This window comes from Carcharhinus amblyrhynchos, chromosome 29 (assembly GCF_965287045.1).
Source record: "Carcharhinus amblyrhynchos chromosome 29, sCarAmb.v2.hapA, whole genome shotgun sequence".
Lineage (NCBI taxonomy): Eukaryota > Metazoa > Chordata > Chondrichthyes > Carcharhiniformes > Carcharhinidae > Carcharhinus > Carcharhinus amblyrhynchos.
The window spans coordinates 12403541-12421830 of record NC_137352.1 but is presented as its reverse complement, the minus strand read 5'-3'; the positions used below and the strand labels follow the sequence as shown (position 1 = coordinate 12421830).

The window sequence follows — 18290 nt, the reverse complement described above, 5'->3', positions numbered from 1 at the left end:
AAAAGTAATCAAACATCAGCATCAGTCCGAATAAAATAAACTTCATATTCCTGCTACGTTTTCAAAAAATGCGTCTTTTTTATGTGTTTACGTAAAAATTTACGTAAAAAGGTTAAAAGTTATACTATTGGCTCAAAAAACGTGTTACTGTTCTACGCATTTCTCTTTCTCTGTTCGACGTTTGATAATTAGCTGGATTAGATAGGATTCGATTTAACTGTCTGGATTTGATTTGATTTCCTGGATTAATTAAATACATAGACTTGCTTAAATTGAATGTATTAGCTAAATTCATTACCTGGGTATGATTAGATTTAACTTAATTTGCTGGATTAATTCCCTGGAATTGATCAAATTTAATATAATTTCTGAGATTAATAGCCTGGATTTGATGAAATTTGCTGGATTAATTTGCCTGGAGTTTGTTGTATCTCACACGGGGGGACGGTGTTTGAGGTGACACATTCCGGGTGGAAGGTGGGCTGCGGGTTGCCGGGGTAACCGGGGCAAGCGGGGCGCTGAACAACGGCCGGCTCCTCCACACCCGGAGTCACATTCCCCACCTCGGGGGGGGGGTTCAGTCTCTTTCCGATTATTAATCTGTCATCAGATTTTCCAGCACGGCCGCTATTCTCCGCGCGGGTTTTATTTTAAACCATTTTCGTCGTTTTAACTGACGGCAAGCTGGGGGGGATGGTGGCGGCGGGAGGGGGGAGGGGGACGGTTTCAATTGGTCCGCATCCCGTCCAATCGGGAGACGCGGCGTCGCTGGCGCCTTTTCTGATTGGAGAACAGCCAGTTATGATTGTTCCAATTGGCTGCGACTGAGCCAATCAGAGAGTGCGGGGTGGGTGAGCCAATCAGAGAGCACAGGGCGGCTGAGCCAATCAGCACGCTTGCTGCTCTCCCCTGGTGTTGCTCATGAATTCCAGTCTGTGACCCAAAGGGACTTGTCCTTGCTGGGTGTGCACCATCCCCTTTGAAAGGCTGATTGAATTAATTAATATCTTCCCCCTCCCCGCCACCAATAAATCCAGTGGAAAATTCCAGAGAAACCTCCTGCACCTAAAGAGTGGTAAGAATGAAGAGAACCTCACTGCCACAAAGAGCGGTTGGAAGGGTCACTTTATATATGTGATTAAAATGTATTTATTAGTGTCACAAGTAGGCTTACATTGCTGACATGGAGATGCTGGCGTTGGACTGGGGTGGGGCACAGTAAGAAGTCTCACAACACCAGGTTAAAGTCCAACAGGTTTATTTGGAATCACAAGCTTTCGGAGCACTGCTCCTTCATCGAGCGACTTGGCTGATGAAGGAGCAGCACTGTGAAAGCTTGTGATTCCAGATAAACCTGCTGGACTTTAGCCTGGTGTCGTGAGACTTCTTAATATACATTAACACTGCAATGAAGTTAGTGCGAAAATCTCCTAGTCACCACACTTCTGCGCCTGTTCGGGTACACTGTACCACCCTTGGAAGATTAGAATTAGATTAGAGGTGGCACGGTGACACAGCGGTTAGCATTGCTGCTTTACAGCTCCAGGTTGTATTCTGGCCACTGTCTGTGTGGAGTTTGCATGTTCTCCCTGTGTCTTTGTGGGTTTCCTCCAGGTGCTCCAGTTTTGTCCCACACTCTAAAGATGTGCAGGTTAAGTTGATTGGCCATATTAAGTTGCACCCAAAGAGTGGGAAAAATGGAGAACCCATTGCCACAAGGAGTGGTTGACAGGGTGACTTTATATTTGTTTAAAGTTTATTTATTTGTGTAACAAATAGACTTGCATTAACACTGCAATTAAGTTACTGTCTAAATTCTCCTGTCAGCACACTCCGGCACCTGTTCAGGTACACTGAGGAAGAATTTAGCATAGCCTAACCAACATGTCTTTCGGACTGTAGGAGGAAACGCACACAGACTCGGGGAGAAGATGCAGACTCCATGAGATGATGACTCAAGCTGAGAATTGAACCCGGATCCCTGGCACTGACAGACAGCAGTGCTAACCACTGTGCCGCCCTTGGAGGATTAGAATTAGATTAGGGATGGTACAGTGCTTAGCAGTACTGTCTCATTGTGCCAGGAATTCAGGTGACTGTGTGCATGTTCTCCCCATGTCTGTGTGGGTGTCCCCTGGGTGCTGCGGTTTCTTTCCACACTCCGAAGATGTGCTGGTTAGCTGGATTTGTTATGCTAAATTGCCCCTTAATGTCAAGAGGATTTTCAGGGTAAATCCCTGGGAACACGAGAGTAGGGCCTGGGCGGGATTGTTATCAGTGTAGGCTTGACAGGATGAAAAGCCTCCTTCTGCAATGTAGGGATTGTACGATCAGGCCACACCTCGACCTTCCTGTGTCCTATCACCCATTAAGCTGATCTTTCTCTTTACCCTATCAGTAGCTGCAATACTATATTTTGCAAGCTATCCTTTCCTTCTCCCCATTTATTCTATGAATAGTATGTTTTGTCTGTAACAGATTGCAAGAAACGTTTTTCATTGTATCCCAATACATTTGCCAATAATAAATCAATTCTCTGCTCCAATGAGAACAATCCAAGCCCACCTAATCTCTCTTCATAATTGAATGTTCCATTCCAGGCAGCATCCTGATGAATCACCCTCTCCAACCACATCCTAAAATAACTTCGACCTTTCTGTTCATAGAATCCCTACAGTGCAGGAGGCCATTTATCCCATCGAGGCTGCTTTGACAACAATCCCACCCAGATCCTTTCCCCATAACCCCACATATTTACCCTTCTGGTCCCCTAAGGATCTGCACAGTGGTACAAAAAGCCATTTAGAATGTCTAAAAATTTAAAGTGAGACAACACTTAAGTTATATAAAGTGTTGTTCAGTTAACAACAAATGTGAGTCAGTCCACTAGGAAACCATTTGTAATAATCTGGTGCTGGAATAGTGAAGTCAAAAATATTAAGAGAAATTCAGGATGGATGCTAGGCTGAGTGTCTTGGAGTACTTGTGGAAAAAGCTTCAGTGAGCCTTTCATATCTTTGACCTGTTTTTATTTATGCTGTAAATTCACCTAAGCTTGCTTTCTAATGGAAACACATCCTTTTCTAATAGGTTACAGAGCAGCCCTGCTGTCCACAGCTCTGTTAAAGACTTTAACTGTCAGAGTTCAAGGCATCAATGGCAGCGAAACATTGCGAAAAGGACATGTTGCAGCAGGTAAACCAGCTGTGGAGTCTGCTGGATGATATGTCTGAAAACAGCCCCGAAGCATATCAGAGATTCATCCGGCATCACCTAGAAGAAGGAATGAAGCAATTCAGTCCACCAGAGCCTCATACCTGCGTTCAGACAAGAATATTGGTACGGTATCTGTTAGCCTGAGTGCCTGATGCTTATTATTGCAAGGGATTCATTAACTCTTATTTATCTTCTTAAATGTATAGATTTATAATACAATTTTTTTTTCAATTAAATAAATGGGGTAAGGAATTCATTACCACAGGAAGTAGTTGATGCCAAAACATTAAATGTATTCAAGAGGTGGCTGGATATAGAACTTGGGGCGACTGGGATCAAAGGTTATGGGGAAAAAGCAGGATTTGGCTATTGAGTTGAATGATCAGCCATGATCTTAATGAATGGCAGAGCAGGCTCAATGGGCCAAATGGCCTCCTCCTGCTCCTATCTTGTATGTTTCAATGAAATATAGTCTGACAAATTTATTTGCTAAGATTTTGCCACCTGCAAAATAACAGAATACGTATGTACCCAGAATGTGACTTATCAATATTAATAGAATATCACAGATTTCAAAATATTGCAATTTATACACCATTGCTTTAAGATAAAAAAGTTATGTTTATATAGCATCCTTTCCCACCCTCAGGATGTCCAAAAGTATTTTTCAACCAAAGTGGGGTCATTGTTGACAAACACAACAGCAGATTTGTATACCACAAAACTTCACACACGCATGCACGAATGGCTGGCAAAGCTGTTTATTAATGGTGTGGTTTGAGAGATGAAATTTGGTCAAGACACAGGTACATTTTCTGTTCCTTTCAAATAATACCAGTAAACTTTTGTCCTGTCTGCAAAATCCAGCTTGGGTTTGGAGGTAGAACAAGACAAATAAGAGTCGAAAACTTAGGATGTTTGATTCATTCATTGAAGCCTAGAAACTAGAAGCAGGAGTGGCCATTTGGCCCTTCAAACCTGCCCCACCATTCATTTTGATCATGGTTGATCATCAAGTTCAATATCCTGATCCCTCCGCCCCCCCCCCCCCCCCCCCTCCAAATGTATCTTGGTCCCTTTAGCTCCAAGAGCTATATCTAATTTCTTCTTGAAATCAGATAAATAACTTATACCAAAATGTTTTTCTAAAAGATTTGTACAATACAAAGACTTTGAAACTTAATTTTAAAAAACAAATTGTACTCAGTTTTTTGCAAATTTGTACTATCTCTGCAAAAGGCCTTTCCTTTGCAAGTTCACAAATTGTCAATGAGCAATCACTCAATGTTTCTCTCCTAGGAACTCAGTGAGAAGTTGCTGTACATAAACCTTTGCACCTGGAATATGGTCTCTTCTCCAAAGTCTGACTCTGATCCTGTCCCTCTTGCTGGAGGGAAGTTGGAGGAAAATGTAGAGGGCACAGGTAGGTGGTTGAGACAGATTCCTTTTATGAACATTAATATGTGGCATTTTTACGTCTCAATGATTTGATTTGTCACAAATATTAGTATACAGTGAAAAATGTTGTTTCTTGCGCTGTACAGACAAAGCCTACGGTTCATAGGGAAGGAAAGGAGAAAGTGCAGAATGTAGTGAGTCATAACTAGGGTGCAGAGAAAGATCAATTTAATACGAGGTAAGCTCATTCAAAAGTCTGATGGCAGCAGGAAAGAAGCTGTTCTTGAGTTGGTCGTTACGTGATCTCAGACTTTTGTATCTTTTTCCCAATGGAAGAAGCTGGAAGAGAGTATGTCTGGGGATCCTTGATTATGCTGGCTGCTTTTCCAATGCAGTAGGAAGTGTAGACAGTGTCAGTGGATGGGAGGTTGGTTTGTGTGATGGATGGGCTATATTCACAGCCCTTTGTAGTTTCTTGTGATCTTGGACTGAGCAGGAGCCATACCTAACTGTGAAGTAACCAGAAAGAATGCTTTCTATGATGCATCTGTAGAAGTTGGTGAGCTGTGTTGGACGTACTAAATTTCCTTAGTCTCCTGAGAAAGTAGAGGCATTCATAGGCTTTCTTAAATATAGCGTCCGGGTGGAGGGACCAGGACAGGTTTTCGGTGGTCTGGACACGTAAAAACCTGAAGCTCTTGACAATTTCTACTTTGTCCCCATTGATACGGCCAGGGGCATGCCCTTCACTATGGTTCCTGAAGTCAATAATTATCTCTTTTGTTGACATTGAGGGAGAGATTATTGTTGTCGCATCAGTTCACCAGATTCTCTATCTTTCCTATGCTCTATCTTATTGTTTGAGATCCATTTCACTGAGATCAGGGTTTCTCAGCAGCAGCTAATCATGTTCTCACCTGCCATTCAGAGGTGTTCTTTCCAGATAAGATCATTTTGATAGACACCAGGATAGGGAACGTCTGTTAACCAATAGATACTGGACTGAACCTTAGAATTCCCAGTACCTCCCTGCTCGAGTTTAAGCAAAGTCTACACAGGACAGGAATAATTGGTCCATTGAGTCATTGGAAAAGTGAACTTTTGAGCTTTAAAGGAAGATTGCAGATGAGTTCTCAGCCACCAGGAACATTATTTTGTAAGTTGAACCCAAATTCCCAGCAGAATTCAACAGGCTCGGTGTTACCACAATTGCTGCCTTTTTAAAAAGGATCTTAACAAGCTGGTTTCGTTCTTCATCTTCCACCAGCAGGAATATCTGTTCCAGTTTTTTTTAAACATCATTACCTGATGTACCAATACCACGGACGATGAAGAGACACTCAGCCTTCTGGTTTGCATCAGGGTCAGGGATCCTTGGAAAAGGGAAGAATAATAAATTGCTGGAGCAATTATCGGACATTTTTTCAAGTCACATTCAGAACCCATAGTATAGCACCCCATTTCCTCTTGTAAGTTATTAGCATATCTAGCAGTTATTAACCAGAGAAATGGGGCTTGGACTGTAGTCCCCCAAAATATCCAGCACCAGGACTCAAACACAATACTTAGCTGGATAAATCCTGTGAAATACTGAAGATGTGAGTTTTGTCAGACGGGCTGTCCTTTGACGCAATGTTAAACTGGCGCCCTGTTGTTTGTTCTGCCACTACAGGTGTATGTTACAAACCCTATGTTACTCAATGAAAGTAATTCACCCTGCCCAGTATCGATCCCTCGAGCCCCCAATATCAGAGTTGCTGTTTGTGGAATCTTGTGGCTAGGAAAATAATTGCTATGTTCACCTACCTCCCAGTCAGCGCATTCCAAGTAATACATTGTGTTTGAACATTTCCAGGAGGTACAATAAGGTGCAATGGTGTCATCTTTTCCTCTTATGCTGGTTCACTTCTTAGCTGCTACTTATAAAGCAGCACTCTCAACCGCCAAGGATTCGTACATGCCTTTTTTTTTTAAAGTTTATTAGTCACAAGTAAGGCTTATGTTAACACTGCAATGAAGTTACTGTGAAATTCCCCTGTTTGGGTCAGTGCACCTAACCAGCAAGTCTTTCGGACTGTGGGAGGAAACGGGAGTACCTGGAGGAAACCCACGCAGACACAGGGAGAACGTGCAGACTCCACACAGACAGTAATCCAAACCGGAAATTGAATCTGGGTCCCTGGTGCTGTGAGGTAGCAGTGCTAACTACTGTGCCACTATGCCAGCCACGTGCCTAGAGCCTGGGGATGATTTGCTCAGACCTTGTCACAAGAATTGCATTTCTCAATCTTGGTATGAAGAGGAGAAAAAATATCATTGACTATTTATTTAGTGATTTAAACCTTTTTTTTCTGCAGAGACTTATTCAGTCACTGATGTTGCGTATAACCCAGAGGTCCTTAAGAAAGGAAATGAAGACCCAGTGGAAAGAGATCAATTGGTCTGTCTAGCTATGAAATATATTGAAGAGCAGCACTCCTTACGCCTGTCACACTCTTACACCCTGCTGAAATACAAACTAAAGGGAAGTAAAAAACAGATGAAGCGACGACTGACTGGAAATGCTGGCCCTGCACAAACTGCCAAGAAAATGACAGCAGGAGAAAATGACGCTTCATTGCTTCAACAGTTAACGAGTCTCAAATCAGCAGACAAGGAAAAAGAAGAAAATGACCCCCCAATTCGGTTGCCAAGTGACATCAGACATCCGAAGAAGCCAGGACTCATTGAGGAGATTTCAAGTACTGAATTTGACAATGGAAACAAAGTAGAGACTCCAAAATACCAATTGTCGTTCATTAAAGGTGAAAACGAAAAGGCAAAAATAATTCAACTTAAGGTCGAGCTGCCCGGAGTATCCTCTGTCACAGAATGTAATCTCAGTGTTTCGAAGGTACGTGCTGGATATAGAGCTGATGCATGATTTGAGGTCCAAGTTTAGCAGTATCTTGTAAGTTACTGATATTAGGACTCTTAATTCACAAAATTCAATTTCTCATTCATAGATGAGAGTAAAACAATATGTGGAAGAGAAAGCAGTGTTTCCCTAGTGGCCTCGCTAATATTTCTCTCCATTGTGATAGAAAGAGATTAACTGATCATTCACAATGGCCACCACATCTGCCTATGTATCAATTATGTTAACACTTTAAAAGAAAGTAATTCAGTGCATTAAATACTCCAGTGACTTGTTAAGGTACTATACGAATAGATGGGTTTTTGTCCTGCTTGCGAAGAGTGGTGGCACAGAAATTTCAATGGACTTACATGATTTAAGTGTTTGGCAGGAAACATGTTTATTCCAGGTACCTAATCCAAAGCACCTGGCTGAGAGTAAAGGGCTGGAAAAGTAGACTAAGCAGCCATGAGCCTCTATCGTGCTATGGACTAGGTCCTAAAGTTCACTTCTGAGTCCTGGGTTCAAATCCGGATTGAACTGATGGAATTAAATTCATCTGGTTGGAAGTTCCTAATTTAAACTGAGGTTAGACTGTCTCAGTTCAGTCCCTCATGGTAGGTTGGTACAGAAGATTAAAGCTTATGGGATATGTGGTCAGGTATCTAGATGGGTAGAGAACTGGCTTGCAAAGAGGAGTCAGAGAGTAGTAGTGGAGGGGTCTTTTTCTAGCTGGAGGTCTGTCACTAGTGGGGTGCCGCAGGGCTCAGTACTGGGACCTCTTCTCTTTGTAGTGTATATAAATGATTTGGAAGATGGCTGGATTGGCGGGCAGTGAGGAGCAGTGTCTGGCAATACAGCGGGATATTGATAGGCTGGTTGATTGGGCAGATACATGGCAAATGGAGTTTAATCCGGATAAATGTGAGGTGATGCATTTTGGCCGGAATAATGTAGAGGGGAGTTATATGGTAAAGGGTAAGCCCGTAAGGAGTATAGAATCACAGTGAGACCTGGGGGTGCAAGTGCACAAGTCTTTGAAGGTGGCAGTGCAAGTGGAGAGTGTGGTGAAGAAAGTCTATGGTATGTTAGCCTTTATAGGAAGGGGTATAGAATATAAGAGCTGGAGTCTAATGTTGCAGTTGTACAGAACGTTGGTTAGGCTGCATTTGGAGTACTGCGTCCAGTTCTGGTCGCCTTACTACCGGAAGGATGTGGAGACTCTGGAGAGAGTGCAGAGGAGGTTTACCAGGATGTTGCCTGGTATGGAAGGACTGGGGTATGAGGAAAGATTGAAGAAATTGGGGCTCTTTTCCCTTGAAAGACGCCGACTGAGGGGGGATCTAATAGAGGTATATAAGATTATGAAGAGTATAGATAAACAGAGGTAAGCTACTTCCTATGATAGAGACACGTAGGATAAGGGGCCATGGACTTAAGGTGAGGGGGGAGAGGTACAACACAGATATTAGAGGGAGGTTTTTCACACAGAGGGTAGTGGGGGTATGGATTGCTCTGCCAAGTAAGGTGGTGGAGGCAAACACGCTAGAGTCATTTAAGGGTAACTCAGGTACATGACTGGGTTGGAGATGGGTGGATATAGGAGATTGTTTTAAATAAGGGTCATTAGCATTGGGGCGTCCCTGGTAAGGTAAATGGGTATGGTATGATAATAATGTTTTTCTCTTTTCATTCACAGGTTTTAAGTCGGTCCACCTCGTGTCCAGCGAGGGGCATACACGCGGTGGGTCGTACTGGGGCTGCTCTTGGTTGTTCAGGATTGGCCCAGTTCTTCATGTCATTAGTGTGTGCCTAAACTGGACAAGACACTGGACAAGACGACAGCTCAGTGACTATCGCTGATTGCTGTGCAGACACGTGGATTTGGGCCGGTCTCTGTGGGAGTTTGCGCATTCTCCCCGTGCTCCGGTTTCCTCCCACACCCCAAAGATGTGCTGTTAGGCTGATTGGCAGGAATAAATTGTCCCTAAATCAGTTTCCCTCAATCTGGATGGCCATAAAACATTATGTGGGTATGCCGGTGTTGGACTGGCGTAAACACAGTAAAAAGTCTGACAACGCCAGGTTTTAGTCCAACCGATTTATTTGATAGTAAACGCACAAGCTTTCACCTGACGAAGGGACTAACCCCGAAAGCTTGTGCGTTTACTATCAAATAAATCGGTTGGACTAAAACCTGGTGTTGTCAGACTTTTTACCATAAAACATTAGACAGGGGTCGTGGGGGGAGAGGGGGACTGGTGGTGTTGAGATGGCAGCGCGGGCTCGTTGGGCCGAAGGGCCTGTTTCCCGGGCTGATTTTGTTCTTTGATACTTCCCCTAATCTTTTAACTTTTTGGTGAAATTGCTAAGTTCTTGTATATTAGTTGCCCTTTTTAGGCTGAAAAATGGTTGGATTGGCAGATAAATTGGATATATTAAATCAATGTGCACAGGCAGACATAACCCACTAATGATCTCAATCAGAACTGATTGGCTGTTGTGGGAAATAAAAAATCCGTCACAGGGCTAACCTCGAGCATGGGATTGGGACAGTGCACAGACCTTTATTCCGAATACAACATACAAAGTGGTTTCTTACTCTGCTTGATGCTGATACCAGAATGAAAAATGTTCAGTCTCCTAGCACTAGTGTTACTCACAATGAGCACAAAAGATAAGCTGCACTTAGCTTGTCTGTATAATTTCCTTGAACAGTGTGTGTTGGAGCCGACGAGGGAGCGAGCTATCTTGGATCTGGTGCTATGTAATGAGGCGCGTAGAATTAGGGACCTTGCGGTGAAGGATCCTCTTGGAGAGAGTGATCATTGTATGGTGGAGTTTCTGTTGCAGATGGAGGAGGAGAAAGTGGGTTCCCGGACACGCGTCCTTTGTTTGAATAGAGGGGAGTATGGTAGGATGAGAGAACAATTGGCGAATGTGGACTGGGGGAGCGCGTTGGAAGGTAGGTCTGCTGAGGAGCAGTGGAGGATCTTTAAGGAGATCTTTCTTGGTGCTCAGCGGAAATTTATTCCGATGGTCAAAAAGGACGGTAGGAGGAGCGGTAATAAGCCGTGGATAACGAAGGAGGTGAAGGAAAGTGTTAAATTAAAAGCGGAGGAATTCCGATGGTCAAAAAGGACCGTAGGAGGAGAGGTAATAAGCCGTGGATAACGAAGGAGGTGAAGGAAAGTGTTAAATTAAAAGCGGAGGAATTTAGAGTAGCTAAGAGCAGTGGGCGGGAAGAGGATTGGGAAAGGTTTAAATGTCAACAAAGATTGACAAAGAAGTTGATAAAGGAGGGTAGGAGAAGCTATGAAGCTGGGCTAGCACTTAATATAAAAAAGGATAGCAAGAGTTTTTATAAATATATAAAAAGGAAGAGGCTGGCTAGGGTGAACGTTGGTCCTTTAGAGGATGAGAAAGGGGACCTAGTGGTAGGGGATGGGGATATGGCTAAGGTCTTGAATAACTTTTTTGTTTCTGTCTTCACGGAGGAGGACGTGAATAATTTGCCGGGTGTTAGCGATGGAAAGGTGGTAGGACTGGAGGGTCTTAATGACATTACTGTTACTAGAGAGGTGGTGCTCGACAGACTGGAGGGGCTGATTGTGGACAAGTCCCCAGGACCGGATGGAATGCATCCGAGGGTTCTGAAAGAAATGGCGGAGGTTATAGTGGATGCCTTGGTGGTTATTTTCCAGACGTCGCTGGATTCCGGGGAAGTGCCGGAAGATTGGAAAACGGCTAATGTTACGCCGTTGTTTAAGAAGGGTGCCAGGCAAAAGGCAGGGAATTATAGGCCGGTTAGTTTAACGTCTGTGGTAGGTAAAATGTTAGAATCCGTCATTAAGGAGGAAATTGTGAGGCATCTTGAAGGGAATTGCTTGATAGGGCAGGCGCAACACGGTTTCATTAAAGGGAAGTCGTGTCTGACAAATTTACTGGAGTTCTATGAGGATGTGTCTAGGGCAGTGGATAGAGGAGAGCCGGTGGATGTGGTCTTTCTGGATTTTCAGAAGGCGTTTGACAAGGTACCTCACAAGAGGTTATTGCAGAAGGTCAGGGGACATGGAGTTGGGGGTAGGGTGTTAGCGTGGATAGAGGATTGGTTGTCAAATAGGAGGCAGAGAGTGGGGGTCAATGGGTGCTATTCGGATTGGTGGTTGGTGACTAGTGGGGTGCCCCAGGGGTCGGTGCTGGGGCCTCAGCTATTTACCATTTATATAGATGATCTGGAGGAGGGAACCGAGTGTAGGGTATCGAAATTTGCTGATGACACCAAGATTGGGGGAAAGGCAAATTGTGTGGAGGGTGTGGAGAGTCTGCAGAAGGATCTAGATAGGCTGGGCGAATGGGCCAGGAAATGGCAAATGGAATTTAATGTTGGCAAGTGTGAGGTGGTCCTCTTTGGTAGGAAGAATGGTAGGAAGGACTATTACTTATGTGGCGAAAAACTGCAGCAGGCAACGGTGCAGAGGGACCTCGGGGTCCTTGTGCATGAGTCGCAAAAACCCAGCTTGCAGGTGCAGCAGGTGGTCAGGAAGGCGAATGGGATGCTGGCCTTCATAGTGAGGGGGATTGAATATAAAAGTAGGGAGGTCTTGCTGCAGCTGTATAGGGCATTGGTGAGGCCGCAGCTGGAGTACTGTGTGCAGTTTTGGGCGCTGCACCTGCGCAAGGATATTTTGGCCTTGGAGGGAGTGCAGAGGAGGTTTACTAGGCTGATACCGGAGTTGAGGGGGTTGAGCTATGAGGAGAGGCTGAATAAACTAGGCTTGTACTCGTTAGAGTTTAGAAGAATGAGGGGAGATCTCATTGAGACGTATAAGATGATGAATGGGATGGATAGGATAGAGGTGGAGAGACTCTTCCCGCTCAAAAAAGACAGTAGGACTAGGGGGCACAGCCTCAAGATAAAGGGGAGGCGGTTTAGAACGGAGTTGAGGAGGAACTTCTTCACTCAAAGGGTGGTGAATCTCTGGAATTCTCTGCCCGTTGAAGTGGTGGAGGCTGCCTCGCTAAATATTTTTAAGAAGCGGATTGATGGGTTCTTGATAAGAGAGGGGATTAAGGGTTATGGGGAGAGGGCGGGAAAGTGGAACTGAGCCACGACAGATCAGCCATGATCTTATTGAATGGCGGGGCAGGCTCGAAGGGCTAGATGGCCTACTCCTGCTCCTATTTCTTATGTTCTTAAGAGGAAGAATAATTTTTGTTTGTAATAAGTTTATATTTGACTCAGCACTTCAGAGTTTAGTACAAGCAGCAAAATATTGAGGATAATGAGGGGTATTTTTTAGACTTGGAACTTGTTAGAAAGACCCCAAATCCCTATTTCCCTGTTGTTCTCTTAGATCAACTTTTCTCATTCAATATTTACAAACCGTGGCACTTTGCTGTTTATCCTTTAATTGGATTAGCCAATGATCTGACTAATCCAATTAAAATGTATTTTTAAGACAGAGAGAGAGCTTTTGATGTTTTTCACCGATGGTTAATGTGCATAAGTCAAATGTGTTGTGTGCTGTCTGCAATGGGGAATGCTCTGTGAAAACAATGGACTTGAAGCAATAAATGGCCTTTTCCCACGCCATACAGAGCTCAAGATCCAAGTAAAAGGTACAGCAACTGACTTTTGTCTCCAAGGAGAAAACTGCCTACTATATTTCCATGCATTTTAATCCATTAAAAAACTAATGGAATCTGATTTATACAAAATTATGCATTGTTCTGTGAAAAAGTAATGAAGATTTTGATGATGTCAGTATGTTTGCCTCCAAAACAGGATGACCTAGTTGTTGATGTCCCTGAGAAGTACAGGCTGCAACTTGATCTACCTGAAACTATCAGTGAAGACAATGTCAGAGCAAAGTTCAACAAAAAGACTCAAATCTTGTCTGTGGGGATGCCTACCAAGTAATTGTATTGCATCTCTCCAATTGAAGTATGTGCATTTTACATTCGAAGCAGGTTGCTGAGGCTGCCTTTTCAAAATTTGTGGAAATAGAAACATGAAGGTCTAAATATTTTTGTAGTAGAGAATAGCATTATTATAGTGTATAATATGTAGGATTAGTCCATACCAAGAATTACGCTGCACCCAAGCTTCCTCCAATCTTTTCTCCTCTAACTCTGTCAGAATAACCTTCTGTTCCCTGCTCCCTTGTGATTACCTACTTTTTCCTTACATGGATCTTTGCTTTTCACCTCAACTAGTCTCTCAATTAAAGGAAGTAAAGTTCCTTCTGAATTCTCTCATTTAATTTTTTTGATGACTATCTAATATTGATAGCCTGCAGTTTTACTCCTTCCCACAAAGGTTTATACAGGGTAGGTAGAAGCAGGTTTTCCTTTCACAATTTTAAAAGATCTGTGAATCTTATGCCAGTGCCATTATATCCTTTAATATGATGACCATAACAGTATACAGTACTCCCAAGTATGGTCTAACAAAGATTCAGTACAAGTTTATCCTAATTCTTCTACTTTTCAATTCATTGTACACACAACTTACCATCAAATATGAACTTATAATTCTTGAACAGTTAAATTTGAGAACCAAATGATCAAGTTTGAGGATATGCTCAACTAAATCCTATAAAAAAAAACACATTTTAGACCTCAAGTGCCCCTGACATTCCTTATAGAAGACAGTTATATCTGTTTGTAATAAAAATGAAGTACTTAAAATACTCAACAGATTTGGCAATAGCTGCAGAGAGAAACAGAGTTAGAGTCACATGACTCTTGCATACAGTGTACTTATTAGTCACAAGTAAGGCTTACATTAACACTGAAGTTACTGTGAAATTCCCCTAGTCACCACAATCCAGTGCCTGTTTGGGTCAGTGCACCTAACGAGCACGTATTTCAGACTGTGGGAGGAAACCCGAGCACCCGGAGGAAACCCATGCAGGCAAAGGGAGAACATGCGAACTCCACACAGTGACCCAAACCAGGAATCAAACCTGGGTCCCTGGCGCTGTGAAACAGCAGTGCTAACCACTGTGCTAATAACATAACATAGAGCAGGAGTGGGCAATTCAGCCTGCTCTTCCATTCAATGCAATCAGAGCTGATCTCATCTCTGCCTCAACTCTACTTTCCTGCCCGTTCTCCCTAACCATTCAACCCATTAAAAATGTCCATCTCCTCAAATTTACTCAATGCCCCAGCATCCACCACGCTCTGGTAGTGAATTCCACAGATTCACAACCTTTGAGAAATAATTTCTCATCTCCGTTTTAAATCTGCCACCCCTTAGCCGAAAACGATGCCCTGTCATTCTGGATTGCCTCACAAGAGGAAACATCTGCTCTGTCTTCTTCAGAAATCCAGCATCTGCTATATTTTGTTTTTATGATGGTACATATATCCACTGATATGATTCATCTTTTGATGTGCAAAAGTAACATGCCACAAGAGAAGTGTTGGTTGCAAACCTAGAATCCATCACTCTAATGTAGCAGTTTTACAAGCACTGTTTTATTGATCCACTTCAAAAGAAGATGAGAAATTACTTCAAAACCCAATATAATTATACAGCCTAATGTTATTTGTCTAATGAGACTGCTGCTGTCCCGTCATTCCTTGTCACTAAGCCAATCAGTCCCAGACCTTTATTGTTGGCATTGAAATAAAACAAACAAGGTAGGTCACCAGAGCATCATGAATGACTAAGAACAAGAACTTTGCTGGGAAAAGGAACAAAAAATTGGCGTAAATCAACCATGCACCCTGTGTAATTTTGGATCATATTCACAAGCACTAAGGAAACATTAACGAAGCAACAGATAAAACAAGTAGTCTGCACTGGTTCCATCCTGTTCTGAATGGTAGTCCTTAGGACCCAGAGTGACAGAAACATTATGTACATTTTTCACTCCATGTGTAATATAAACATAGACAAATTTTAAGCATTTGTTCTATTATTTTATTTGAATCTGGTTTTTAAATATAAATTTCCCAAGATGTTGACACTACAAACAGAGTTACTAGAATGGGAGGTGGTGGCTTGAAGTAACAATACATATATAACACATTTTACCGTTAGCTTAGACATACTTTACCATCGATTTGTGCGTTTTGTTTCCTCAGCCTGCAAAGAAAATTCCAGGACTTTTTCTTGTTTTTAAAAAAAATATAGGTTTAATGCTAAATTTATTTGTGGCACTTTGACCAAAACAAAATGTTCAGATTTTACATCTTTTTTATATAAATATAGTCAGATCAATGTGTGCAGCATCACAACTTTCATTGAGCTATAACCAACAGGAAGACCTGGTGTTGCTCAGACCCACTGGTAATCCAAAAGAATGTAACTGCAAACAGAAAGAAATACTCAATTCTAAGTGAACATCTCTTTCTTTTAAGTCCCATTTCATATGCAATGTTTTAAGTACATCTATTTGCGGATTAGAAAAGAACTTGTCCGGCAACAATCACAATAGCAAGCCAAGTTATACAAATTGTGAAAACTCTTACTTAACAATCAAGCGTTATTATGCACCCTGGTAAAAATACAGAATGTCAAGGTAATCTGATTTGAGAATCAAGTTGATCCAGTTCAACCGACCAGTATCCATGATGTCAGAAGTACAATATTTCTTTTTGCAGCACACATGGAATTCGGGACAGTGGGATCGATCACACCGTAGTGAACAGCACACACAAATACTTTAAAAAGTATTAATTTAATGAAGAATATGGCATTTTGATACTGACATATCAATGTGAAATATGGTACAGGTCTTTACATTTATATTTAGTTTCAAGTGCTGATTTTATTCTCCCCCCCTCTCCCCACCCCCCTTTCCTATTTGTTAACTTGTTGTTTACTTGTATTAAATAATAAGGCATAAAGAATAATATCTGGAGGGGTAAGAATGATCTTTTAGGCAGTAAACAATACAATTAGAATGCACTGCACCAAGCACATGAATTAAAGACTGTATAAAATATGTTTGGGCTCATATTCTTTGATTCTTAAACTTTTATTTTTTACTGTTAAGTGTCAATCCTATTATAAAGGAAACATGTAACCCATACAAAATGGCAGCAAAGACACGGACTTGACCAAAGTCAGGACAAAGACAATCGTTATCCTTTACTTCCAATTTACTTTAGTGTCACCTGTTCTCCAGCATCCGGCTACAGTCTAAACAAAGCATGTGTAAACTGAAACAAAGCAGGTACTGATTCCAGTGATGGCATCATAAAAGGACTGAAAGTTGACTGCATTCATGAATCTCTGAGGCCAGCATCAAGATAAACATTTCAAAATTTAATTTCACTTAACCAATCCTGAATGGGGTTCTAAACACATCAGAGACCACAGACTTGTAAACTATGCTGATTAAAGCCCGGATGCACACGAAAGACCAGCTCTGAAGTTTTATAAACTGACAGAACATAATACTAACTTGTCTGTTGACAGCAATGAAATAATATATTACTTGCTATGTGGCACATGAGCAACATAAAACACCTTGAAAATGCTTTATTGCTCCCTAATTTAAATATAGCAATTTCCAGTGGGAAAGTGCTGAAAAAAATACATTAGTTTACAATCTGGGGAAAACCTATTTTAAACAATTGATCATCTAATGTGCAAGCACAGGAAACGTGTCATCTTGTCCAATTAATGAGTACCAATGTACAACACTGAAATCAATATTGCATTTATATCACTTTTTTTATAATTCTTCCAAGCCTCTATGAAACAGTTTTGAGTTTAATAACAATATTGGACCAGAAGGTATGCAATTAATCTAGTACTTTGTCACTTTGATTTTAGTTCAGCTAATTAAGAGAAATATATACCCCAGAGGAGTAACCCAGCTCATGCCAGCAATTTCATACCACTAGGGTTTCCTAAAGAAAGCATTTAAAATCAAGAAATTTTTTCCCATTGACTTTGAATTTTAAACAGAAAAATATACTCCCTTAGATTTAGAACAGTTCTCGGTTTATTTTACACTGCTTTCTAGAATACAGCATCTGAACAAGGAGATCATGTGCAGCGCACAGCATTTCTGGTGCTGAGTTTGGGTTAATGATCAATTATGAATTCAGTTAGACCACCATTTGTTACTAAGGTTGGACTGGAATTAGCAACCAGCCTGAGATTTTTCCTCTACTGTGGATGCCAGCTCAACTGCACACCTTCTCTTCACTATTGTACAAATACTTCAACCGTACATGGGTAATGGGAATACAAGAATTTCATGCAGATACTGGCATTTATAAACAAAACCACCTTGGGGGGTGGAGGAGGCAGGAGGCAGGAGGACTTGACACACTTAGACATTGGTTCCTGAGATTTATAACAGCATGTTAGATGGCCTTTCGAGGAACTTCTTGAACTCAGCTAGCCACTGGGCACCAACTGCTCCATCCACAACACGGTGATCACAGCTCAGGGTTACTGCCATCATATTGGAAACGTTGTATCTGCAAGGATATGACATGGTACTGGTGAGATTTTAAATTACACACTTCCTTCAACATACTGAACATTGGAGAACTTAATTGAATGACACAGTTACTGAAGTGACTAACATGCGCATTATTAGCAAATAAATAAAATTCACTTCATTCAAATCTGACTTATTATTGGATAATTAACATGCTTTGACATAAAACTTTTTATTGGATTTAAAGGTCCAGCCACCTTCTGAAGGACAAGTTACAGGATTAGCCAAAATATTACAGGGCAAAGTTTTAAAAGTGTCACAATTTACATATATTTAAAATAAAGCATTCCTTTACAATGTGT

General features: G+C 41.8%; 2 protein-coding genes across 3 annotated transcripts in view; one reads left to right on the top strand and one right to left on the bottom strand.

Moving 5' to 3' along the window:
- Positions 1 to 819: 819 nt before the first annotated feature.
- On the top strand, positions 820 to 17790 carry pih1d2 (PIH1 domain containing 2). The gene is made up of 5 exons (XM_080214825.1): positions 820 to 1075; positions 3091 to 3339; positions 4516 to 4639; positions 6972 to 7507; positions 13299 to 17790. Exons 2-5 carry the CDS (start codon positions 3157 to 3159, stop codon positions 13431 to 13433), a joined length of 978 nt encoding a protein of 325 aa, XP_080070951.1. The 5' UTR covers positions 820 to 1075; positions 3091 to 3156; the 3' UTR covers positions 13434 to 17790.
- dlat (dihydrolipoamide S-acetyltransferase (E2 component of pyruvate dehydrogenase complex)) overlaps positions 17787 to 18290 on the bottom strand; it is a 34577-nt gene continuing 34073 nt past the window's right edge. For both annotated transcript variants that reach the window (XM_080214823.1, XM_080214824.1), the window contains exon 14: positions 17787 to 17965. In XM_080214823.1, coding sequence (XP_080070949.1) covers positions 17836 to 17965 — 130 coding nt within the window. In that variant the 3' untranslated portion in view covers positions 17787 to 17835. The remainder of the gene's footprint in view (positions 17966 to 18290) is intronic.